Source organism: Hyperolius riggenbachi, chromosome 7 (genome assembly GCF_040937935.1).
Source record: "Hyperolius riggenbachi isolate aHypRig1 chromosome 7, aHypRig1.pri, whole genome shotgun sequence".
NCBI classification, from domain to species: domain Eukaryota; kingdom Metazoa; phylum Chordata; class Amphibia; order Anura; family Hyperoliidae; genus Hyperolius; species Hyperolius riggenbachi.
In genome coordinates, this window is record NC_090652.1 from 233,666,650 (window position 1) to 233,686,750 (window position 20,101).

Here is a 20,101-nt window from a genome sequence, read left to right on the forward strand (position 1 = left end):
CAGAACTTTGTATTTTCAGCCTGTTAGGGTCACAACCTCTATCAGGTTTTTATATTTTACGTTTGTCACCAGAACTGGACTCAGACTGGGTCAGTATTTTACTGGGGGCATTAGTTCTGCTCACAGTTTTCCAAAATGAGATTTTACCTCCTTTTGGATAATCTGTCTCTATGTTCCTGCTGTGTTTTCACAAAAGACTGTAAGGGAAGATATTCCTAGGGGGCACACAGATGCATTCATTTTTATTTGGAAGCCAGGGGTAGCTGCCAGGAGAATATTGGTAAATTACTGGTATTCTACTATGAATCACAAGGTAATAGTGCCTGCTATTTTCTTTACATATATTTATTAGTGCAAGTTGTGTAATATTAAAGAGGGCATTACAACGTAGAGCGCTCATTTCACATTCTTCCAGTAAGGAAAAAAAAGTGTTCATTAGGAAGCAGGATCATCTGCTTTTAGCTGAAATTTCGGTGCCACCATAGGCACCCATAAAAATAATGGTAATAAGGGGAAATTTGTGTGCCCGCAATTCAAAACATGGCTACAAAAAAGTGGGCACACGCCTATGGTGGAGCTTGAAAAATTGTGGGGGGTTTCCGGCAGATTGGCAGCAGGGGTGGAGACAATTAGGGTTAGCAATGTGGTAATTAAGGTTAGCCATAGGAGTGTGGGTGGTTAAGGTTAGCCATGGGGATGGTTAAGGTTAGTGGTGAGGGAAGGGGATAAAGTTAGCCGTGGTGTGGTTAAGGTTTGGCATCGATAGAGAGAGGGTTTGATAAGAGAATAGGGTTAAGTTTAGCTGTAGTATAATTTCGGTATCAATTACCAGTATTTCACTATTGTCATTTGCACTATAACAATAGACTATTGGCTAATTTACTGATATTCTAATTTCAGCTGGGCACCCTTTTTCTCGTCATACAAGCATTAGCTGAGATTCCCTCTTGCCTCCCCACTATGGTGCTAAGATGTGCCACATTAATGTTACCATATGGCAAATCCTCAGCATAGCTGTAAACATGACCAAATCAGAAGAAGAAGGTTTCTGGGCACCAGATGAGGTTGCAGTTAATATGACACCATTTTATTCCCAGCACACATAACCGTTACAGTCAGGGTGATTGCGGCCTGACAGACGTTTCACAGGCGCTGCTCGCTTCCTCAGAGACCAATCTCCCGATTGGTCAGCACAGCTCCTGATCAATAATCAAGTAATAAAACAATTGAGCATAGATTGAGAGGGCCTTCATTTTTTAAATATTTTACAATAAAATGGTGCAATGTTAACTGCAGCCTCATCTGGTGCCCCCTAAACTTTCTTCTTCTGATTCGGTCATGTAATGCTTTATGGTCCGGAGGCACAGTGAGCCACCATTGTTCTCCAGACTGCTGCCAAGTCTAGCATCTAGTGCTGACTTCCTTTACCTCTCTGGTTTGCATAGCAGTAAACATACTTGCTGCAGGAAATGGAACGGAAGCAGCAGGACAGAAACGGAGTGGCAACTGAGTGAAAATGGATCCTTTTGCCACTGTAACGCTAGTGTAAACCGGGCCCCAGAGTACCTGATCTGCTGCATGCTTGTTCAGGGTCTATGGCTAAAAGTATTAGAGACACAGGGCCTAGAGGACTGCCAGGCAACTGGTATTGTTTAAAAGGAAATAAATATGTCAGCCTCCATATTCCTCTCAACTTGGCTTCCCTCTAAGGTAACAGGTTTCCCACAAATTGGCTTTAGACCAGGAAGAAGAAGGGGCATATAACTTTGGTTGGGATGAGATTGTGAGTAGTGGCGTAACTAGACTTAATAGGCCCCCCCCCTGCAAAAATGATAGCATGGGGCCCCTTGGTCCCTGAACCCCATGAAGGTCACATGATTGAGAGCCAGCAAAAGGCAGGGAGTGTTCTGCTGTGAAGCAGTGCCTAGAAGCAGGAAAAAAATTACAAATGCTTTCGCTACTCGCTACTCTGCATGGCAAGAGGAGGTGACAGGGATGGTTTTTGTGAGCGAACGGGGAGGTTGTCTTGCAAATCGCATATAGGGGATAAAGAGGCCCCCTGGTTGTATAAAATACGTTTTTACTTTTGCTTAATTCTTTCCACAAATTGTGTTACTTTGACATACGGCACCATTGGGCTCCCGTTTTCTCTCTTGTATCTTTTGCTCCAGGGTGCTCACACACCCCATCCACTTTGTGTTTCTTGCTAATCGGCTCCACTTGCGGTTGGGAACAGGAAAGAGGAAGGGCCCCTAAAGCCTCTGCCCCCCTGTGATGGCACGGGTCACAGGGATGACTGTTATGCCCAAGATTGTGAGTGAATCTATGGGGCAGCTGGTACGATAACCTTCTCACTGTGCTCTGTAAAGCTCTGTGGAAAATGCCAGTGGTACATCAATGAATAATAATAATAAGACGTGTAACATCACCTAAACACTCAGTTTATGTCGCTTTGCTGTAACAGTTTTCAGCAGAGGGCAGTAGTGCGGTGATAAATGACTTGGGTCAGCGCAGCAGATTGTCACTCAGAAATTGGACAGCCAATAATCTGTATTAAGCTCAGTGGCAGATGAAGCCTCTAATAACCTACGAGGTATAATCTTCTTTACAGTGGAAACGTATCAGAGTTTCTTATCGTGAGTTCCTAGAAATTGTGGGGATTCCTGATTGAATTAACATGGAATAAGACCGCAAAACAGCTTATGCATGGTCTAGTACGTAATAAAAATAACCTGATTTTTGTATTATTAATATTTAGCTATGGCAGTTTTAATTTACCTTGCACAGAAAGTAATACGGCTTTTGTAGCTAGTGGAATATTAATGCACTTGATTAAATATAAAACTGTTTATTGGAGCAGGGAGGGATTTTAACCACTTGTTTTATATAATGCTGGCAGATGAGAGTGGATTTTAGGAGGCAAATTGATTTGGAGCCTCTGTATTAAATATTAACTGCAATTTGCCATTAATGTCATGTTTAGGGAAGCATTCACTGCGTGTTTGAAGTTGCTCTGCGTTCATTGTCACTGTTTTATATTTTATGAGACAAGTCTGGAGTATAAAATCTATATAGGTTAATAAAATGTTTACAGTACTGCATGCACATCCCAATTCATTGCCCTATTTGCAAACAGAGATGGAGTTTGTGTTAACTGTTAATACATTTTGAATGGTGCCTTTATATTATTATTATGAGAACTGCATGGACTTGTACAATGTAGGTTAACAAGAGTTCAAATGATGGACTATTATGACTATGCTGAACCAGCATGGTATGTAAAATAAAGCACTTTCTATTAATAATTCAAGATAAGTGATGAGCAAGAATTTCTGATTTCCTTTAGCTAAAATTTTCATAAAAAATGATCGGCTCATGTTGAGTGTCTTTTAGGGATGTAGAGGAGTCAAACATGTTCCAGCGGGTTAAAGGAGCATCTTACAATTATACGGGACCAATTATACGGGACCTATTCTTGCGTCAGAGCAAGGCACTGAGATTGGTAGCAGAGGAGGAGATTGCCTCTTCATTAATCTTTATAATATGACATGGGGAATACCTGTACAGGAATGTGAGAACCTGAAAGGGTTAACAGGAAGTTTCAGGTAAAACCGCACTGTTTTTCTTGACTATTTTGTTCCCAACCAACACAGCTCTGGGCACATATCACCTCAAACAGAACTCAGGGGATTGTGTCTATTGTATCTAGTAGTTGAACTGTTTTAAAAGATAAGTCACTTAATGTCAATGGAGAAAGACAATATCGTACAAAGAAAATGTGATAGCTGTGTCTTCTTCCCTCCTTGGTTTAGATTATTTAAAAGCTTTTCTGGCACCATAATCTGTTGTCATTATCCATGGATGTTTCGGACAAAACAATCTTTATTAACACCCATTCATGAATCCAAGCGCATAGTTCACCAAAGAATGTGAGCTCTGCCAACACAATAAGCATTGCGTACAGTCAACCGCTTCTGTCTACGTTGTCCTGAGTTGGCAAAAACCTGGCAGTTTGGCATTCTCTGTTACGATTAATGTTCTGCTTCCTTCGTACCAATTTGCAGTAATTTGCAGTAATAGTTTTATTAGTGTAAAGTGGTGGGAAAGCATCACAATTAGGAGTTTATCATTTAAGACACAGAATAAGAGTTGACTGTGAGGTAAGTTTTTCATTCAGGTAAACCTCACCCTTCTTCTTAACGATTTTCTTTCCAAACTATTAAGTTACTGAGCACTAGCTCTTAGCTCTTTGTTTTTTTTAGTAAGCAGTGCTATCTATCTTCAATAACTCACAGAGCTCCACCTTTACTATTAGTAAACTCAGAGGGTGTGGTCTCAATGGAGTCCAAGGACCTTCCAAAGTAGACAAAAAATGAGACAGGGGCACCAGGAGCCCCTGATAGTGTAGCACGTCGAGGGTATGAGACACTCAACAACTGTATGTGCAGAATATTCATAAGAATAGGTTGCAAGACTGGCAATCACAGTGTAACAGCTGGTGAGGAAAGCCTGTCCTCACTCGGGTTCTTTAGTCTTCGACAATGTAGATCGCTCTCCAGGAAAAGAAGAAGGAGTGTAAGGGTTCCAAGGAACCAACATGCATGGCCAACACCCCGAGCTGAGTGGGTTGGTGGGGGATATTACTGGGAGGGAGAAGGCACCCCAAGATGTAATGTGTGGAAGGGATAATGTCAGCTGGATAAAACATAAATAAATAGGCTTACCTCTAAAAGAAGGAGGTATCCCAAATACATTAATACATTTTTTTTATAGAAACCAGACACTTGAATGATGATTCAATTGTCTGGTTTCTATAAAAAAATTATTAATTTATTTGGGCTACCCCCTTCTTTTAGAGGTAAGCATATTTGTTCATGCTTTATCCAGTTGACATTATCCCTTCCACACATCACATATTAGGGTGCCTTCTCCCTTCCTTTAATATTAGTAAACTCAGCTGTCAACCATCAGCTGTTACTGACACTACATCCTCTGTTGCAAAATTCTTCTCACAGTCACCTGAATCCCATCCCACATCTTGTCTTGTTTCTTGTCATCAATTGGCCACCAAGCCCCATTTCTCTTTTGGGTATCCCTTCTCCCAACTACTAATTAACAATGTATTCCACCTCTTTTGTCACGTATCCCTTCTCGCAACCAGTAACTTGCAACTGGCCCCCACTTCTTCTGTTGCTAAGTCCTGCTCAAACTCTCAACTAGAGACTAAACCTCACCTGACTAGCTCTCAGCTTGCCACTGAACCTCACCTTACCAGCTTACAACAAATCACTGAACCTCACTTAACCAGCTCACAACTAGCTACTTAACCTCACCTCATCCAACCTGAGTTGTAAATAATAATTGCTCATTCTTTCCTCAGAAAATTGCTCCTACTGGCCACCTGTCACCATCTGTAGTCATGCACAGGAATATAGCAACTGAGACAGCAGCTCCATGGGTCCTAGGAGTTGTCATGGGCCCTAGTACATCCATTACTTGCCTGTGTCTGGGATACGCTACATATCTCCATGCATGTATGTAATGTTGTATGTTACTGCCCAGTGCTAAACCCACTCAAATCCATAGGTAGGGAAGAGGAAGGGAGTATTTGCTTATGTATACCTATGGCTGGTGGTCCCATGAACATTTTTCAATGGGTCCCCATGATACGTAACTACACCTCTAGTCATGGGATATTGGTGAACACTGGTCTAGTGGCAGGTGACCAATGGAATCAGCTTAATGAGAGAGGAAGGGGCTAGAGCAATTCATGATTCAGGCCTTAGTCTACCTCCATAACAGGGCCCAGGCGCACTTAAAATGGCTGCAGTCAACCTTAAAGGAAAGGACTTTGCAGAAAGTCATTTTTTGTGCACAGCATAGCAGAAATCATTTTGAAGATTATCACCACAATATGTCAGTTCTCTGGTAGTGTTTCTTCATTATATAGACTGTTAATAACCCACCACTTCATTTTCTTTGTCATGGCCAAATGTGAAAAGCTCTTTTCAAAGTTAGAAATGGAGCCATGGACAAAGAAGTAGTTTTAGCTCTACCTTATGGTATGTTTGGTAAACTGAGGTGCGAGAGGGTTAAGAGAAGATAACAGCTGAGTCCTTTAATTCCCACTAGGCCCCAGGCACCTGCCTAGGTTTCCTTCTGAATGATCCTCCTCTTAGCCTCTTGCTCCTTATTTTTTTATTATTTTTTTATGGTTGCAAATGGTTAATAGTTGAATACAAAAAACATGACTACATTTTCGTTTCAAACAACTTTATTTCCATTGTCAGAAACATGGCATAAAACCAGCAGCTCTGGGTACATATCACCCCAGACAGCACACAGGGGAATGTGTCTATTTTATCTAGTGGTTGAACTGTTCTAAAAGATACTTCACTTGATGTCAATGAAGAACGACAACATTGGAGAAAAGAAATGTGTTGGATGTTGTCTTTCTCTTTTCCCCCCTTTATTTAGTTGATTTAAAAGCTTTTCTGGCACGATCATCCGTTGTCATTATCCATGGATGTTTTGGTCAAAACAATCTTAATTAACAACCGTTCATGAATCCAAGCAAAGAGTTCAACAGAGAATGTGAGCTCTGCCAACACAATAGGCATTGCGTACAGTCAACCGCTTCTGTCTTCATTGTCCTGAATTGGCAAAGAGCTGGCTGCTTGGCATTCTCTGTTACAATTAATGCTCTGCTTCCTTCATATGAATTTGCAATAATAGTTTTATTAGAGTAAAGCATTGAGAGAGGATCACAATTAGGAGTTTGTTGTTTGAGACACTGAATACGAGTTGACTGTGTGGTAGGTCTTCAAGTCTTTCAATACCTAGAAAGAGGTTAATTGACTTGACATGTAATTGGCTCTCCTGCAGGCTCTGTAAGCACCTTGCATGACAGAGGAAGTGTGGTTCTCATCATACTGCAAACATGTAAAACATCCATTGTATTGTTTTCTTACACTTTGCTTTGTTATGTTTCCTCTTCAGAGATCTTGAATGGTGGCGTGTACCTGGACCGCAATGACTTCCTGTGTTATGCCGACACCATTAACTGGCATGATATTGTTCACAATCCCAATGCTACAGTGTTGTCGATGAACAGAAATCCAAACTGTAAGTGTATGCTTGCTGGATTATGCTATCAGAACAAACTGCATTTGTGTAAAAGGTATTGGTTTCCAGCTGGAATGTTTCCAGGTTTGCCACAGACCAGACAGGTGTTTTTGGCTGGTACTCATTTTATGTGATGAGGCCTGTGGTGCCTTCACTTCACAGCCCTACTGCCTTATATGTGGTGAAAAGACAGGGCTATGATGCGGAACCCTACTTGTCTGCATTGTTTTCCCACTATTTTCAGAGTCAATAGGAATCTGACCTATGTGGTGCCTGTTTAAAACATGACTTTTATATTATAATGGACCTGATTGCTGCTTTGAAGACAAACACATAGCAGAAAGTTAAAGTGGACCCGAACTCTTGCACAGCACACAATAAAAAGTATTTACTCCACATTTAGTTGCTGTAAAAGTACACTGCATTGTGCTCTTTGTGTTATCAGCAGCTGTGACTTGAGTTAAATATTTTTCCCCCAAAAAGATTATCATTCTGTGATTAATCTTTTAGAGCAGAAACAAAGTTCTGAGTTTAGATCCATGTTAACCAGTTCACCACTGAGGGGTTTTTCAGCGCTCCTCCCTTTCATTCCCCAATAACTTTATCACTACTTATCACAATGAAATGATTTATATCTTGTTTTTTTGCCACCAATTAGGCTTTCCTTGGGAACTACATTTTACTAAGAATTATTTTATTCTAAATGCATTTTAACAGGAATAATAAGAAGAAAATGGAAATTTTCAACTATTATAGTTTTAAAATAAAACATGCTGCTGTGGATGAAAACCACACATTTTAGTTGCCCATTTGTCCCGATTATTACAACCTTTAAATTATGTCCCTAGTACAATGTACATGGTTACATAGTTATTTTGGTTGAAAAAAGACATACGTCCATTGAGTTCAACCAGTATAAAGTACAATACCAGCCTGCTCCCTCACATATCCCTGTTGATCCAGAGAAAGGCGAAAAAACCCTTACAAGGCATGGTCCAATTAGCCCCAAAAGGGAAAAATTCCTTCCCGACTCCAGATGGCAATCAGATAAAATCCCTGGATCAACATCATTAGGCATTACCTAGTAATTGTAGCCATGGATGTCTTTCAACGCAAGGAAAGCATCTAAGCCCCCTTTAAATGCAGGTATAGAGTTTACCATAACGACTTCCTGTGGCAATGCATTCCACATCTTAATCACTCTTACTGTAAATAACCCTTTCCTAAATAAATGGCTAAAACGTTTTTCATCCATGCGCAGATCGTGTCCTCTAGTCCTTTGAGAAGGCCTAGGGACAAAAAGCACATCCGCCAAGCTATTATATTGCCCTCTGATGTATTTATACATGTTAATTAGATCACCTCTAAGGCGTCTTTTCTCTAGACTAAATAAACCCAGTTTATCTAACCTTTCTTGGTAAGTGAGACCTTCCATCCCACGTATCAATTTTGTTGCTCGTCTCTGCACCTGCTCTAAAACTGCAATATCTTTTTTGTAATGTGGTGCCCAGAACTGAATTCCATATTCCAGATGTGGCCTTACTAGATAGTTAAACAGGGGCAATATTATGCTAGCATCTCGAGTTTTTATTTCCCTTTTAATGCATCCCAAAATTTTGTTAGCTTTAGCTGCAGCGGCTTGGCATTGAGTACGATTATTTAACTTGTTGTCGATGAGTACTCCTAAGTCCTTCTCCAAGTTTGATGTCCCCAACTGTATCCCATTTAATTTGTATGGTGCTAGATCATTGGTACGACCAAAATGCATGACTTTACATATATGAACATTGAATTTCATCTGCCATGTATGTGCCCATATAGCCATCCTATCCAGATCCTGTTGCAATATGACACTATCTTCCTGAGAGTTGATGATTCTGCACAATTTTGTATCATCTGCAAAATGTATGGTGACAATAGTTTATTGGAAATAAAGGTGTATTTTTTCAGTTTTGCGTCCGGCACTTATTACAAGCCCTTCAGTGCAAAAATAACAGTAATATACCCTCATGACATACATATTAAAAAAGAGAAGTCCCTAAGGTAACTATTTATGTTTTTTTTTTTTTAAATATAATACAAATATTTAATTTTGGTAACTATGGGAGAGTGGGGGGAGTAAGGGGTTAATTTTAATGGGAAATAAAAGTATTAGTAATGTATTGTATTAGGGTGTAGTTTACTATTTGGCAACTAGCTGTCTCCCCTTGGTTTATCCCTAACGTTATGTGTAGTGTTTATTATATACATGCGTTACCCGAAGTAACATGTTTATGTTTTCACTTTCATTTTGTCAATAACTGCACGCAAAATCTCTTTGATGCCAGCTATCATTAACACCGACACTTAGATTGGTGAATAGAAACTGTGATCCCATTCGCTGATCTGTCTGCTAGCGGGCCATGATGAAAAATGTGAGCGGGAGCACGCACAGGAGCACGCATATCGATGGCGCAGCGAGGTACGTATATCTACGCCCCTGGAGCCATTAATAGCCACCAGCGGGGCATAGATATACTGCCTCAACTGTAGTAAGTGGTCAATATGTTTATTACCAGCACACATCTTCATCTCAAATTTTATAGCTGGCTGATGGAGATGGGAGATAAGGACCCCCCCCCCCCCCAGAAGAAAGAGGGGTTTAAGGTTAGGCATCAGGAAGGGGGTTTTAGGGTTAGGTGTCAGGAAGGGGGTTTTAGGGTTAGGTGTCAGGAAGGGAGGGTTTTAAGGTTAGGCACTACTAGTGGGGTTTTAGGGTTAGGCACCTTCTTTCATAGTTACATAGTTACATAGTTAATTTGGTTGAAAAAAAGACATACGTCCATCGAGTTCAACCAGTATAAAGTACATACTATCATACTATCATACTTCATAGATAGTAAAAACAAATCATGACTTTAACTGCCAATTTTATTTAAAACACGGTGATAAAATAGGAAACTACTGCTGCTACTACTACTACTTATTTTTGTTTGTTTAACGACTTAGTGCAATATGGACGTTTAATAAGTCAATGGGTGGGAAGTAGTTCAAAAAAATCTCCTTCTCCTGTTGCAGATGCTCCTGAAAAGAAGTAAAATGCATTGGTAAAGGCACCATAACAATCACACCAATATTCAAGAAAAAGTCAGATCCAAGCTAGCAGTGATGAGAGGATTTCCTCATTCACATATATCCTTGATGGTCATATCTTGGGAAAAAAGCACTGGGGCACAGACTTATATAAGAGTACAATGCACTGGACAGTGATGTATAACTTTTATGGAAGATAACAGAACCTTCCACTCATTTGCTCTGCTTTCTTTCCTCTGCTGTGCTGTACCTGAGCTTTGCCACATCTGCCAGAAGGTTTCCCATTCATGAATCATTCTGATGTAACACTGACACTTGCTATGTACTCGCCTCGCGATGCAGGGAGATGGATCCAGCGACGTCTTCCTGGTGATGAGCACTCCACCGATCCACCTTCCGGCTGGCGAGTATGCTCAATGTTACATGACAGCGCAACCAGACTTCAAGGTATCATGGTACTTTGCATGGGAGTCATCAGGGATTTACCCAATCTGAACCACTGTGACCGTTGCTAAATGATGCGCGATTGCCGTGGGAAGCAACACCGTTTAACATGCCTATGCTAAACAATGTTGCCCAACATCGGTTAACATCGCCACAAGTATCGCCCGCTGAGTATTAGCCTTCAGGAAGGACATCAGTGCTGTTAAAATCCCTTGTTAAATCATGCCAATGAAAAAAGTGGGTACAAGTCAAAAGGGTACACGTACCCATTTCAGTTAGCTGATTAGCTACTCTACTGCCTCTAAGCATTGGACACAATTTTTTTTTAAGTTGTATGCCATTAAGTACAGTGATTTGCCATTGGCAGGTCCAAGACACGTTACCTTACATTTATCAACATTAAATTTCATCTGCCAAATGCCTGCACATATATTCATGATGCCAAGATCCTTCTGTAGTATCTCTCACTATCCTGTGAAGTGTTGAAAATTCTACATTATTTTTTACTATCCTCAAAGATGGTACATTAGTATGTATTCCATCTACTAGATTATTAATAAATAAGTTGTAGAGAAATCGACCCAGTACTGAGCCTTGTAGGACCCCACTGCTAACAGTTTCTCATTTTTATTATGAAATATTTACTACTTCCCTTTCCTTTCTGCCCGTCAGCCAGTGTACCCATGTACATTCATTTTACCCTAGTCCCTCCATCCTCAGCTTCTACCCTAGGCTAATTTGGGAAACAGTATCAAAAGCTTTTGCAAACTCCAGGTATACCGTATATACTCGCATACAGGCTGTGTTTTTGACCCCCCAAAAGTGGGTCAAAAGTTAAGGGGTCGGCTTGTATGCGAGCCATGTGATCCCCCATAACCTTCCACGCCGTCCTATCCCCCCCCCCCCCCCGCGGCCGGCGCTGCTATTACCTTATCCGGCGCCGCTTCTTCTATACAGCAGCGCTCTTCACGGCTGCTGTCTGTGATGAGGCGGAGAGCGGTTCCCATGGCAACGGCGATACACATCGCCGCTACAGAAAGCCACGCTCTCTGCTTCCTGCTTCATCACAGACAGCAGCCGTGAAGAGCGCTGCTGTGAATTATGGAGCAGGCAGGAGAGGGGAATAGAAGAAGCGTCGCCGGCTAAGGTAAAAGCGGCGGCCGCGGGGGGGATGCTGGGCGGGAACCACGATACTGGGCACTACCTACCTATTCTGGGCACTTTTCTGGCTATACTGGTGCACTTTACTAGCTATACTGGACACTATACTAGCTATACTGGGCACTATACTAACTATACTGGGGCACTTCACTAGCTATACTGGGCACTATACTAGCTATACTGGGGCACTACCTACCTATACTGGGCACTATACTAACTATACTGGGCACTATACTAGCTATACTGGGCACTATACCAGCTATACTGGGGCACTATCTACCCATACTGGGCACTTTACTAGCTATACTGGGCACTATACTAGCTATACTGGGCACTATACTACCTATACTGGGCACTATACTAGCTATACTGGGGCACTACCTACCCATACTGGGCACTATATTAGCTATACTGAGGCACTAACTACCCATACTGGGCACTTTACTAGCTATACTGGGACACACTAGGGGAATAAGGCGGCCAGCATTTCCTACCCCTTATATGGGGGTCAATCATTTTTTCCAGTTTTTTAGGTAAAAGTGGGGGGGTCAGCATATATGCAGGTCGGCTTATATGCGAGTATATTCGGTACATGTCTATTTTTCCCCCAAGTTCAAGATTTGCATTCACCGCTTCATAAAAACTCAGTAAGTTGGTCATTCAAGACTTGTTTTTAGTAAACCCATGTTGATGATGTGAAATTCTGCGGTTTTCTGTCTCAGAAGCAGAGCTGCAGCGGTGTAGATGATTCCTATGTAGAAGCAGAAAACTACAAGTTCCATTCAGCTGCTTTCCCTTGTGCATGGGAATACCCAAATATGTCCAAGTATGAACCCCGAGAGCAGCACCTGTGAGAGCTGCTATGACTCTTTCTCAGACTACATCAAATGCAGCTGGGATAAGAAAAATTAAAATCAGACAGTAGAGTATATTACTGTCAAGGTTGTCTTACTTGGTAATATGGTCCTTTTCTCTATTGTAGTGGTATGAAGCCTGCACCCTATTACTGGTGCCTGGCATTCTATGGGATCTATGTTGCTACTGCCTAGGCTAGATTTTAGCTCCAATAGACCAACACTCACATGGCTCATTGACATTTCTGCTTAAAGGGAAGGTTCAGGGAGGGGATTTTAAAAATAAAAATAAATTTCCACTTACCTGGGGCTTCCTCCAGCCTGTGGCAGGCAGGAGGTGCCCTCGCCGCCGCTCCGCAGGCTCCCGGTGGTCTCCGGTGCCCGACCCGACCTGGCCAGGCCGGCGGCCAGGTCGGGCTCTTCTGCGCTCCATTTCCTGGCACTTCTGCGTCCCACGCCGGCGCGCTGACGTCATCGGACGTCCGCCGGGCTGTACTGCGCAGGCGCAGTAGTTCTGCCGGGCATAAAATCAAAAATCAATTCTTTATTTTTATCTGGCAAACAAGTAATAAAGATGCTAACCAGGCAATCCAAAAGTTAAAATCACTATTACTTTTCTTGTTTATAAATGATCATCACCCAGTTTACCTGACTCTTATTTGGTACGTTGCCGCACAAAGGAAGTTGCAGGGCATGCTGGGTTGTCTTTTTTTGCTTCATTTCCCCTCAGACTTAACTAATGTACAGAAGCAAAAAAGAACAACCCAGCATGCCCTGCAACTTCCTTTTCTTTTAAACAAGAAAAGTAATAGAGATTTTAACTTTTGGATTGCCTGATTAGCATCCGTATTACTTGTTTACCAGATAAAAATAAAGAATTGATTTTTGATTTTATGCCCAACAGTTACACTTTAATGTTAGTCTATGGGAGTTAGGACTATCAGTGGATTGCCAGATCTAGCCATCCCTGACCTGGTCCTCGAATACTGAGTCCTGGGGAGGTAGCCTGCCTACTACTTCACTGTGGCAAAAGAGTCTATCAGAAAGTAAAATAGCAAGGGCATTTCTGTACTTAGGACTGATCCTGCTCTCTGATTTTAACATTTGACCAAAGATGGACTTTATATCAAACCTGTGATGGGGAGGCGGGGAGGTATTTAGATCTGAATACTTGTCCCAGTAGTGGTGAGTGTCTGGATGAAGTTTTCTCAGATCCTCTAAGAGCCCAATGTTCCTGCACAGGATGCTCTTTTTCTTTTGCCAGACCCAGGTCATGTAGTAATGCATCCAGACTGGGCGTGTGCCTGTCTTTTCTCCTCCATCCACTAAATCTTCATTCGATTGGTCATGTCAGTGTCACCTTATTTGTGCATGCCCTGCCCAGATGTGCGCATATACAGTGGGAATTTGGCCATAAGAAACCTAGTTCAAAGGCTTTTGTCGATTGCGTACAGAGGGACCCAGCACTGGAATTGTAGGTTCCAAGAGGATGGAGGTTTCCCAGTACAGATGTTAATATCCATTTTTTTCTTCTTTTTGTTGGTTACTTTAAAGCTGAGTGCACAGGTCAAACATCTGTCACCTGGAACATTTGTTCCGAATTCTAATCGACTTTGGTGGAAGTCCTATATTTGTTCAGGTATCCCATGTCCTCTGTCGATGTATCTTCCGACTTTTTGGGCAATTCGTATTGCAGTCTCTCCCTGTGTCACATAGCCAGAGGCCTCCCAGTCTTCCCTCTTTTTTTTTTTTTCAAATATATTTTATTTGCATTTTTCATTTTCCATCCTTGCAGACCTAGGTCTACATACATCATCACACAGTACATAGATATTACATATGGGTGATACATGTAGTGCAATTTCGTCGCAGACTAGGACTACTGGTCCCTCCCTCCCTCCCTCCCCGTACCTCCCCCCTTTCCCCAACAACCCGACCCCAAACAAAAACCCCAGTCTCTCAGCACACAACTTGTTTTCAAAAAGCTACACCAGTGTGTCTTATAACAGATTATTTTAAGCCGTTAACTCTTGGTCGCAGACCCCTGTTTTTGGGGGATGATATTTAAGTGGTCCCAGTGATCCACCAATGTCCTCCAGGCAGTACCATGAGGTAAGTACAAATTTCCCCATCAGTTCATTTATTTCCGCAGGTGAGAAGGTGTCCAATATATAGTTTCTCCAAGTTCTGAAAAAGTTTTTAGCTCTTTTTTCCACATTTTGGGATACCTGTAACCTTTCCAGTATAAAGAGGGATAAAAGTTCCTTCCGTAGCATATTTATGGTGGGGGCATGTGGTTGAATCCATGTTAGGAAGATAACCCGCTTGGCCATGGCTAATATGATATGAAAGAGCGCTGAAGGGATCTCTTGGCTATTTCCAGTTTGTACTTTGTGGCTGTGAAATAGACATAACATGTGGTCTTTACAGACCTTTTTTTTACATAATTTATTTGCATATTCCATTACCTTGTCCCAATAATGGTCTATCACGTAGCATCTCCATACACAGTGCGTTAAGTTGGCGTTTGGTTCTAAACATTTGGGACACTCAGGGACGTAATGCTCTGGTGGGTGGGTATATTTAATATTAAAAGCATATTTCGCTCTATGCAGAAACAGGAGGTGGGAGGTTCTATGTTGCTCGTTTATAATATAGGATCTAAACTCAGTAAGGCCTTGTATTATATTCTTTTCTAAGTCCTCATCTTGGAAGTCTTTCCTCCATGCTTTAAAGCTAAGGTATGTTAATTTAGGGCCCTCTATACCCGCTAGGCATTGCACTAACTCTGAAAATGTTTTTAGAGGCCCCCCTGGATTTAGCATTTTATCAAAGTCATCTGGCAAAGCCACATCTGAAACACTGGCAATATGCGACCTTACAAAAGATTGAATTTGCAGATATGGGAGGACGTCCCCTTTAGGGATCATGTACGTCCTTTTTACTTCCTCAAAGGTCATCCACTTGCCAGTATCCAGACGCAGGAGGTTGCCCAGTTTACTGATTCCTTTCTGGTCCCAATTTGCAAAAAACTGTTGTGTGGTACTTACTGGGAAGTGAGGGTTCCCCCATATCGGCATATACTTGGAGATTAAGCAATGGAGACCCAGCTTTTTCCTAACTGCCCTCCATGTCAAGATGGTGTCTTTAAAAATTACATTTTGTTTGAGTCTGACAGGTATTTCAGTTAATTTTGAGTGTAGAAGACCCACGAGCGCCCATGGCTTTGCAATTTCCGCTTCCAGTGCTAAGTTTGAGTATTTACTAGTTCCTTTTACCCAATCTTGTACGTGCCTTAATAGTGCCGCTAAGTTGTATCGCCTTATATTTGGCATATTCAGCCCCCCTAAAAGTTTTGTCATTTGGAGCTTTTTTAATGCAATACGGGTTTTTTTGCCCTGCCAGAGAAATTTGTTAAAAGCAGATTCAAGTAGCTGTATGTCCTTGTGCCGGATAAGGAGTGGGATTGTCTGCATGGGGTAGAGCAGTCTTCCCATGGTGGTCATTTTTATAAGAGCTGCCCTTCCTGCTAGGCCTATTGGAAGTTTATCCCATCTGTCTAATTGCTCTTTAAGTTGTTTAAACAGGGGTGTATAATTTAGGGCATAAATTTGGGTGGGATCCCTGGGGATTTTAATTCCCAGATATTTCACCTGTGTGTAAGCTACCCGTAATCCCAAGGCGGGCCATGATCTAGTCAGTCTTCCCTCTTCATCAGGGGCCTAACTACAAATCATGAGGCCCCCAGCAAACCTTTGATGGGGCCCCTTGATGTTCAAAACCGTTCTCTCTCCTCCCCTTGGTGACCCTCACAGCCTGGGTGCCCATTTTACATGGGTCATAAAACAAGCGTGGACATAAGAATCTTTAGACCCAAAACATGTGTAGCCACCAAAACACCTGATCTGGAGTATCAGAGGAAATATAGGTTAGTAGTTGGGGCCCTCCACAAACCTCTAGGCTCCCATGCAGTCGCAGGTACTGCTCCCCTATAGTTATGCCCCTGCTCTTCCTAGCATAGTATTGCTGCTTAGCAGAAAGTTGTGCATGAAGGTCTGTAGTACAGACTGGAGACAACAGATCACATAGGATGGGTGAAATGTCTCTGCTTCCGGCATGTGACATACTGATATGAAAAGAGAGTGGCAGCTGGGCTGGAGAAGAGCTGTGAACGTGTAAAGTGAGCGGCAGCTGGGCTGAGAAGGAGCTGATTGCAGAATATGCAGTTCAGTTACAAAATTATGACATGCTGTTACACAGAGGTAATCGTCATTTAGATAGCAGCAGCTGCCATTTACCATAAGATTTTGTCAGCCTGTGTACTTCGGCTCACTATAGCAGATGCACCGTGAATGTATGGAAAAAGAGGATGTATAAATAGAAATAAATAAATAAGAGTCCATTTAGCTTTTTTACATATTTATTGGATTTGTGTGTTAAATATTTTAGCTGTGCATATCCATGTAGTCCACAATATTTTTTCATAATGTAGGGGCTGGCTTAGAAAGCGGTGAACGCTTAATATTCCCGCCACGATTTAATGTATGTTAACCACCTGCAGACACATGCTGTTTATAAAATCCTGACACTGTCATTATTTCAACATAGCTTCACACCTTCCAAACAGCGCAATATTCCATCTTCGGTCTGTATTTATGTGAATGGCCTGCTTTGCTAAGGGACACCTGAACTAAGTGGAATATGGTGGCTGCCATATTTATTTTCTTTTAAACTATACCAGTTGCCTGGCTGTCCTGCTGATCTCTTTGACTGCAGTAGTATCTGGAGCATAATACAAGAGGAACAGAATCCGCACACCCGCAGGTAAAGTCCAAGGGTTTTTATTCAATGCAATTCACAAAGGCAGTAAAATGGCTGACATGTTTCGGATCATATCCTTACTCATAGCCTAAACATACTGAGATCAAGGTGGTCCATATATACTACCCGGGCTCCACCCCTAGGTGTGTACACACAAATGGCCAAAGAAATTTAAAGCCGCAGGACTAAACCTGCACAGGAGTGTATATATAAATGGGAATATATATATATGGATAAACCACCCTCACACGAATCCAATGTACACCAAATACACTAATTGAAAAACAGTACAAGATACAAAGATATAATAATACAGTAGTACAAAAATACAAATGTATAAAAATACAAAAATACAAAACGACAAGGATAAAGCATTATCAGTATATAAAATTAATATCCCACCTAGCGTTAAGGCCATTCGGTTCCCTAGTGCCCATCTGTAGGATCCAGTAAGCCTCCCGTGTACGTAATTTCATATAAAGATCACATCGTCTAAAGGGAGCTCCGCATTTTTGGTGATTCGAACCCCTTTTTAGACTCCATTATTTGGTATGGTCGTTTTATTGACGACCTTTTGTTAATTTGGCAGGGCACAGATGAAACGCTGCAACAATTTTTGTCATATCTTAATTCAAATGATTTTAATCTTTCCTTTACCTGTATGTCCAATGGAATGCAAATAGACTATCTTGATATCACCCTTTTTGGTTTTGGCGAATCTGGTAAAATAGAGACCAGAACATACAGAAAGCCCTGTGCTGGAAATTCCTTACTACAAGCCACGAGTTGCCACCCGAGACATACCCTTAGAGGGGTCCCTGTTGGTGAATACATTAGGGCTAGGAGGAATTGCTCTACAGAGGAGTTTACCATTCAGGAATTTTCCGCTCTTAGATCACGGTTCAGGTCTAGGGGCTATCCCGACTCTGATTTAGATAGGGCCCAGAGAATTGCTATCTCTAGGGACAGGGACAGACTCCTGAGAAACAGTCCGGATGCCGTACGGGACTCTAATGCTGCCCCTTTAAATTTTACTACCACCTATAGCCAACAATATAATCAAGTTGTAGGGGTGATCAAGAAGTACATCCCTGTACTGTATGCTGATGACAAGTTACAGGAAATACTTGAGCCGGGATGTAGATTTGCTTACAAAAGGGCCCCATCCCTGTCGTCTACCCTTTCCCCCAGCTTGTTCCAATCTAACGCTGTACCCCAACGGTCTACATGGTTGTCCCTTTTTGGGTCACATAGATGTGGACTTTCCTCCTGTAATTATTGCATCTACCATCGCTCTTCACGTGGTGTCTCCTCTGTTGCTAATCAAAAAACTTTTCCTATACGACAGTTTATTAACTGTAGCACTAAATCTGTTGTCTATGTGGTCACATGCACGATTTGCAACCTACAATATGTGGGTTGCACTACGCGGTGCTTGAGACAAAGGATCTCTGAGCACTTTAATGCGGCCTCTTGGAACACAGATAATATCAGCAATGTTGCGAGACATTACAGGGAGAGGCATGGGCGCAACATGGATGGTTTTACATTTCAGGGGATTGAGAGGGTTACTGCTCCCTTTAGACGATGTGATCTTTATATGAAATTACGTACACGGGAGGCTTACTGGATCCTACAGATGGGCACTAGGGAACCGAATGGCCTTAACGCTAGGTGGGATATTAATTTTATATACTGATAATGCTTTATCCTTGTCGTTTTGTATTTTTGTATTTTTGTATTTTTATACATTTGTATTTTTGTACTACTGTATTATTATATCTTTGTATCTTGTACTGTTTTTCAATTAGTGTATTTGGTGTACATTGGATTCGTGTGAGGGTGGTTTATCCATATATATATATTCCCATTTATATATACACTCCTGTGCAGGTTTAGTCCTGCGGCTTTAAATTTCTTTGGCCATTTGTGTGTACACACCTAGGGGTGGAGCCCGGGTAGTATATATGGACCACCTTGATCTCAGTATGTTTAGGCTATGAGTAAGGATATGATCCGAAACATGTCAGCCATTTTACTGCCTTTGTGAATTGCATTGAATAAAAACCCTTGGACTTTACCTGCGGGTGTGCGGATTCTGTTCCTCTTGTATCCTGATCTGCCGCACTGGCTTCCAGCACCTTGCCTTGGTAACAGAGGTTGAGCGATCTCATCTACTACAGTATCTGGAGCATATATGTAAAAAAGGCGCCTGGAAAAAAAGGGACCGGGGTTTGCCGCTGGTAGAATATTGCTAAGATTAACAATCTTCTACTACAGAATTCAGACAGTAAAATATCAGTAACATTTACCAATATTTTACTATGGCTAAACCTAATTCTACTCTCACACAGAACACACCCTCTACCGATCCCTAACCCTAAGATTCCCCCCTGGTGGTGCCTAACACTAAGACTCCCCCTGGTGGTGCCTAATCCTGAGACCCCTCCCTGTTGGTTCATAACCCTAAAACCTCCTATGGGGAACTTAACCCTAAGACCGTCCCTAATTGGTGCCTGACCTTAGGACTCCCTGGTGATGCCTAACCCTAAACCCGTGTGTAGGTAGTTTAACTACTAAACGACCAATGCGGCGGTTCCCCCAGGACCGCATAATGCCAATTG

At 41.9% G+C, this 20,101-nt stretch overlaps 1 protein-coding gene across 5 annotated transcripts in view; it reads left to right on the top strand.

Moving 5' to 3' along the window:
- ERBB4 (erb-b2 receptor tyrosine kinase 4) overlaps positions 1–20,101 on the top strand; it is a 1,342,090-nt gene that overhangs the window by 806,296 nt on the left and 515,693 nt on the right. For all 5 annotated transcript variants that reach the window (XM_068245390.1, XM_068245391.1, XM_068245392.1 and 2 more), the window contains one exon: positions 7,000–7,125. In XM_068245390.1, the coding sequence (XP_068101491.1) occupies positions 7,000–7,125 (126 nt within the window). The remainder of the gene's footprint in view (positions 1–6,999; positions 7,126–20,101) is intronic.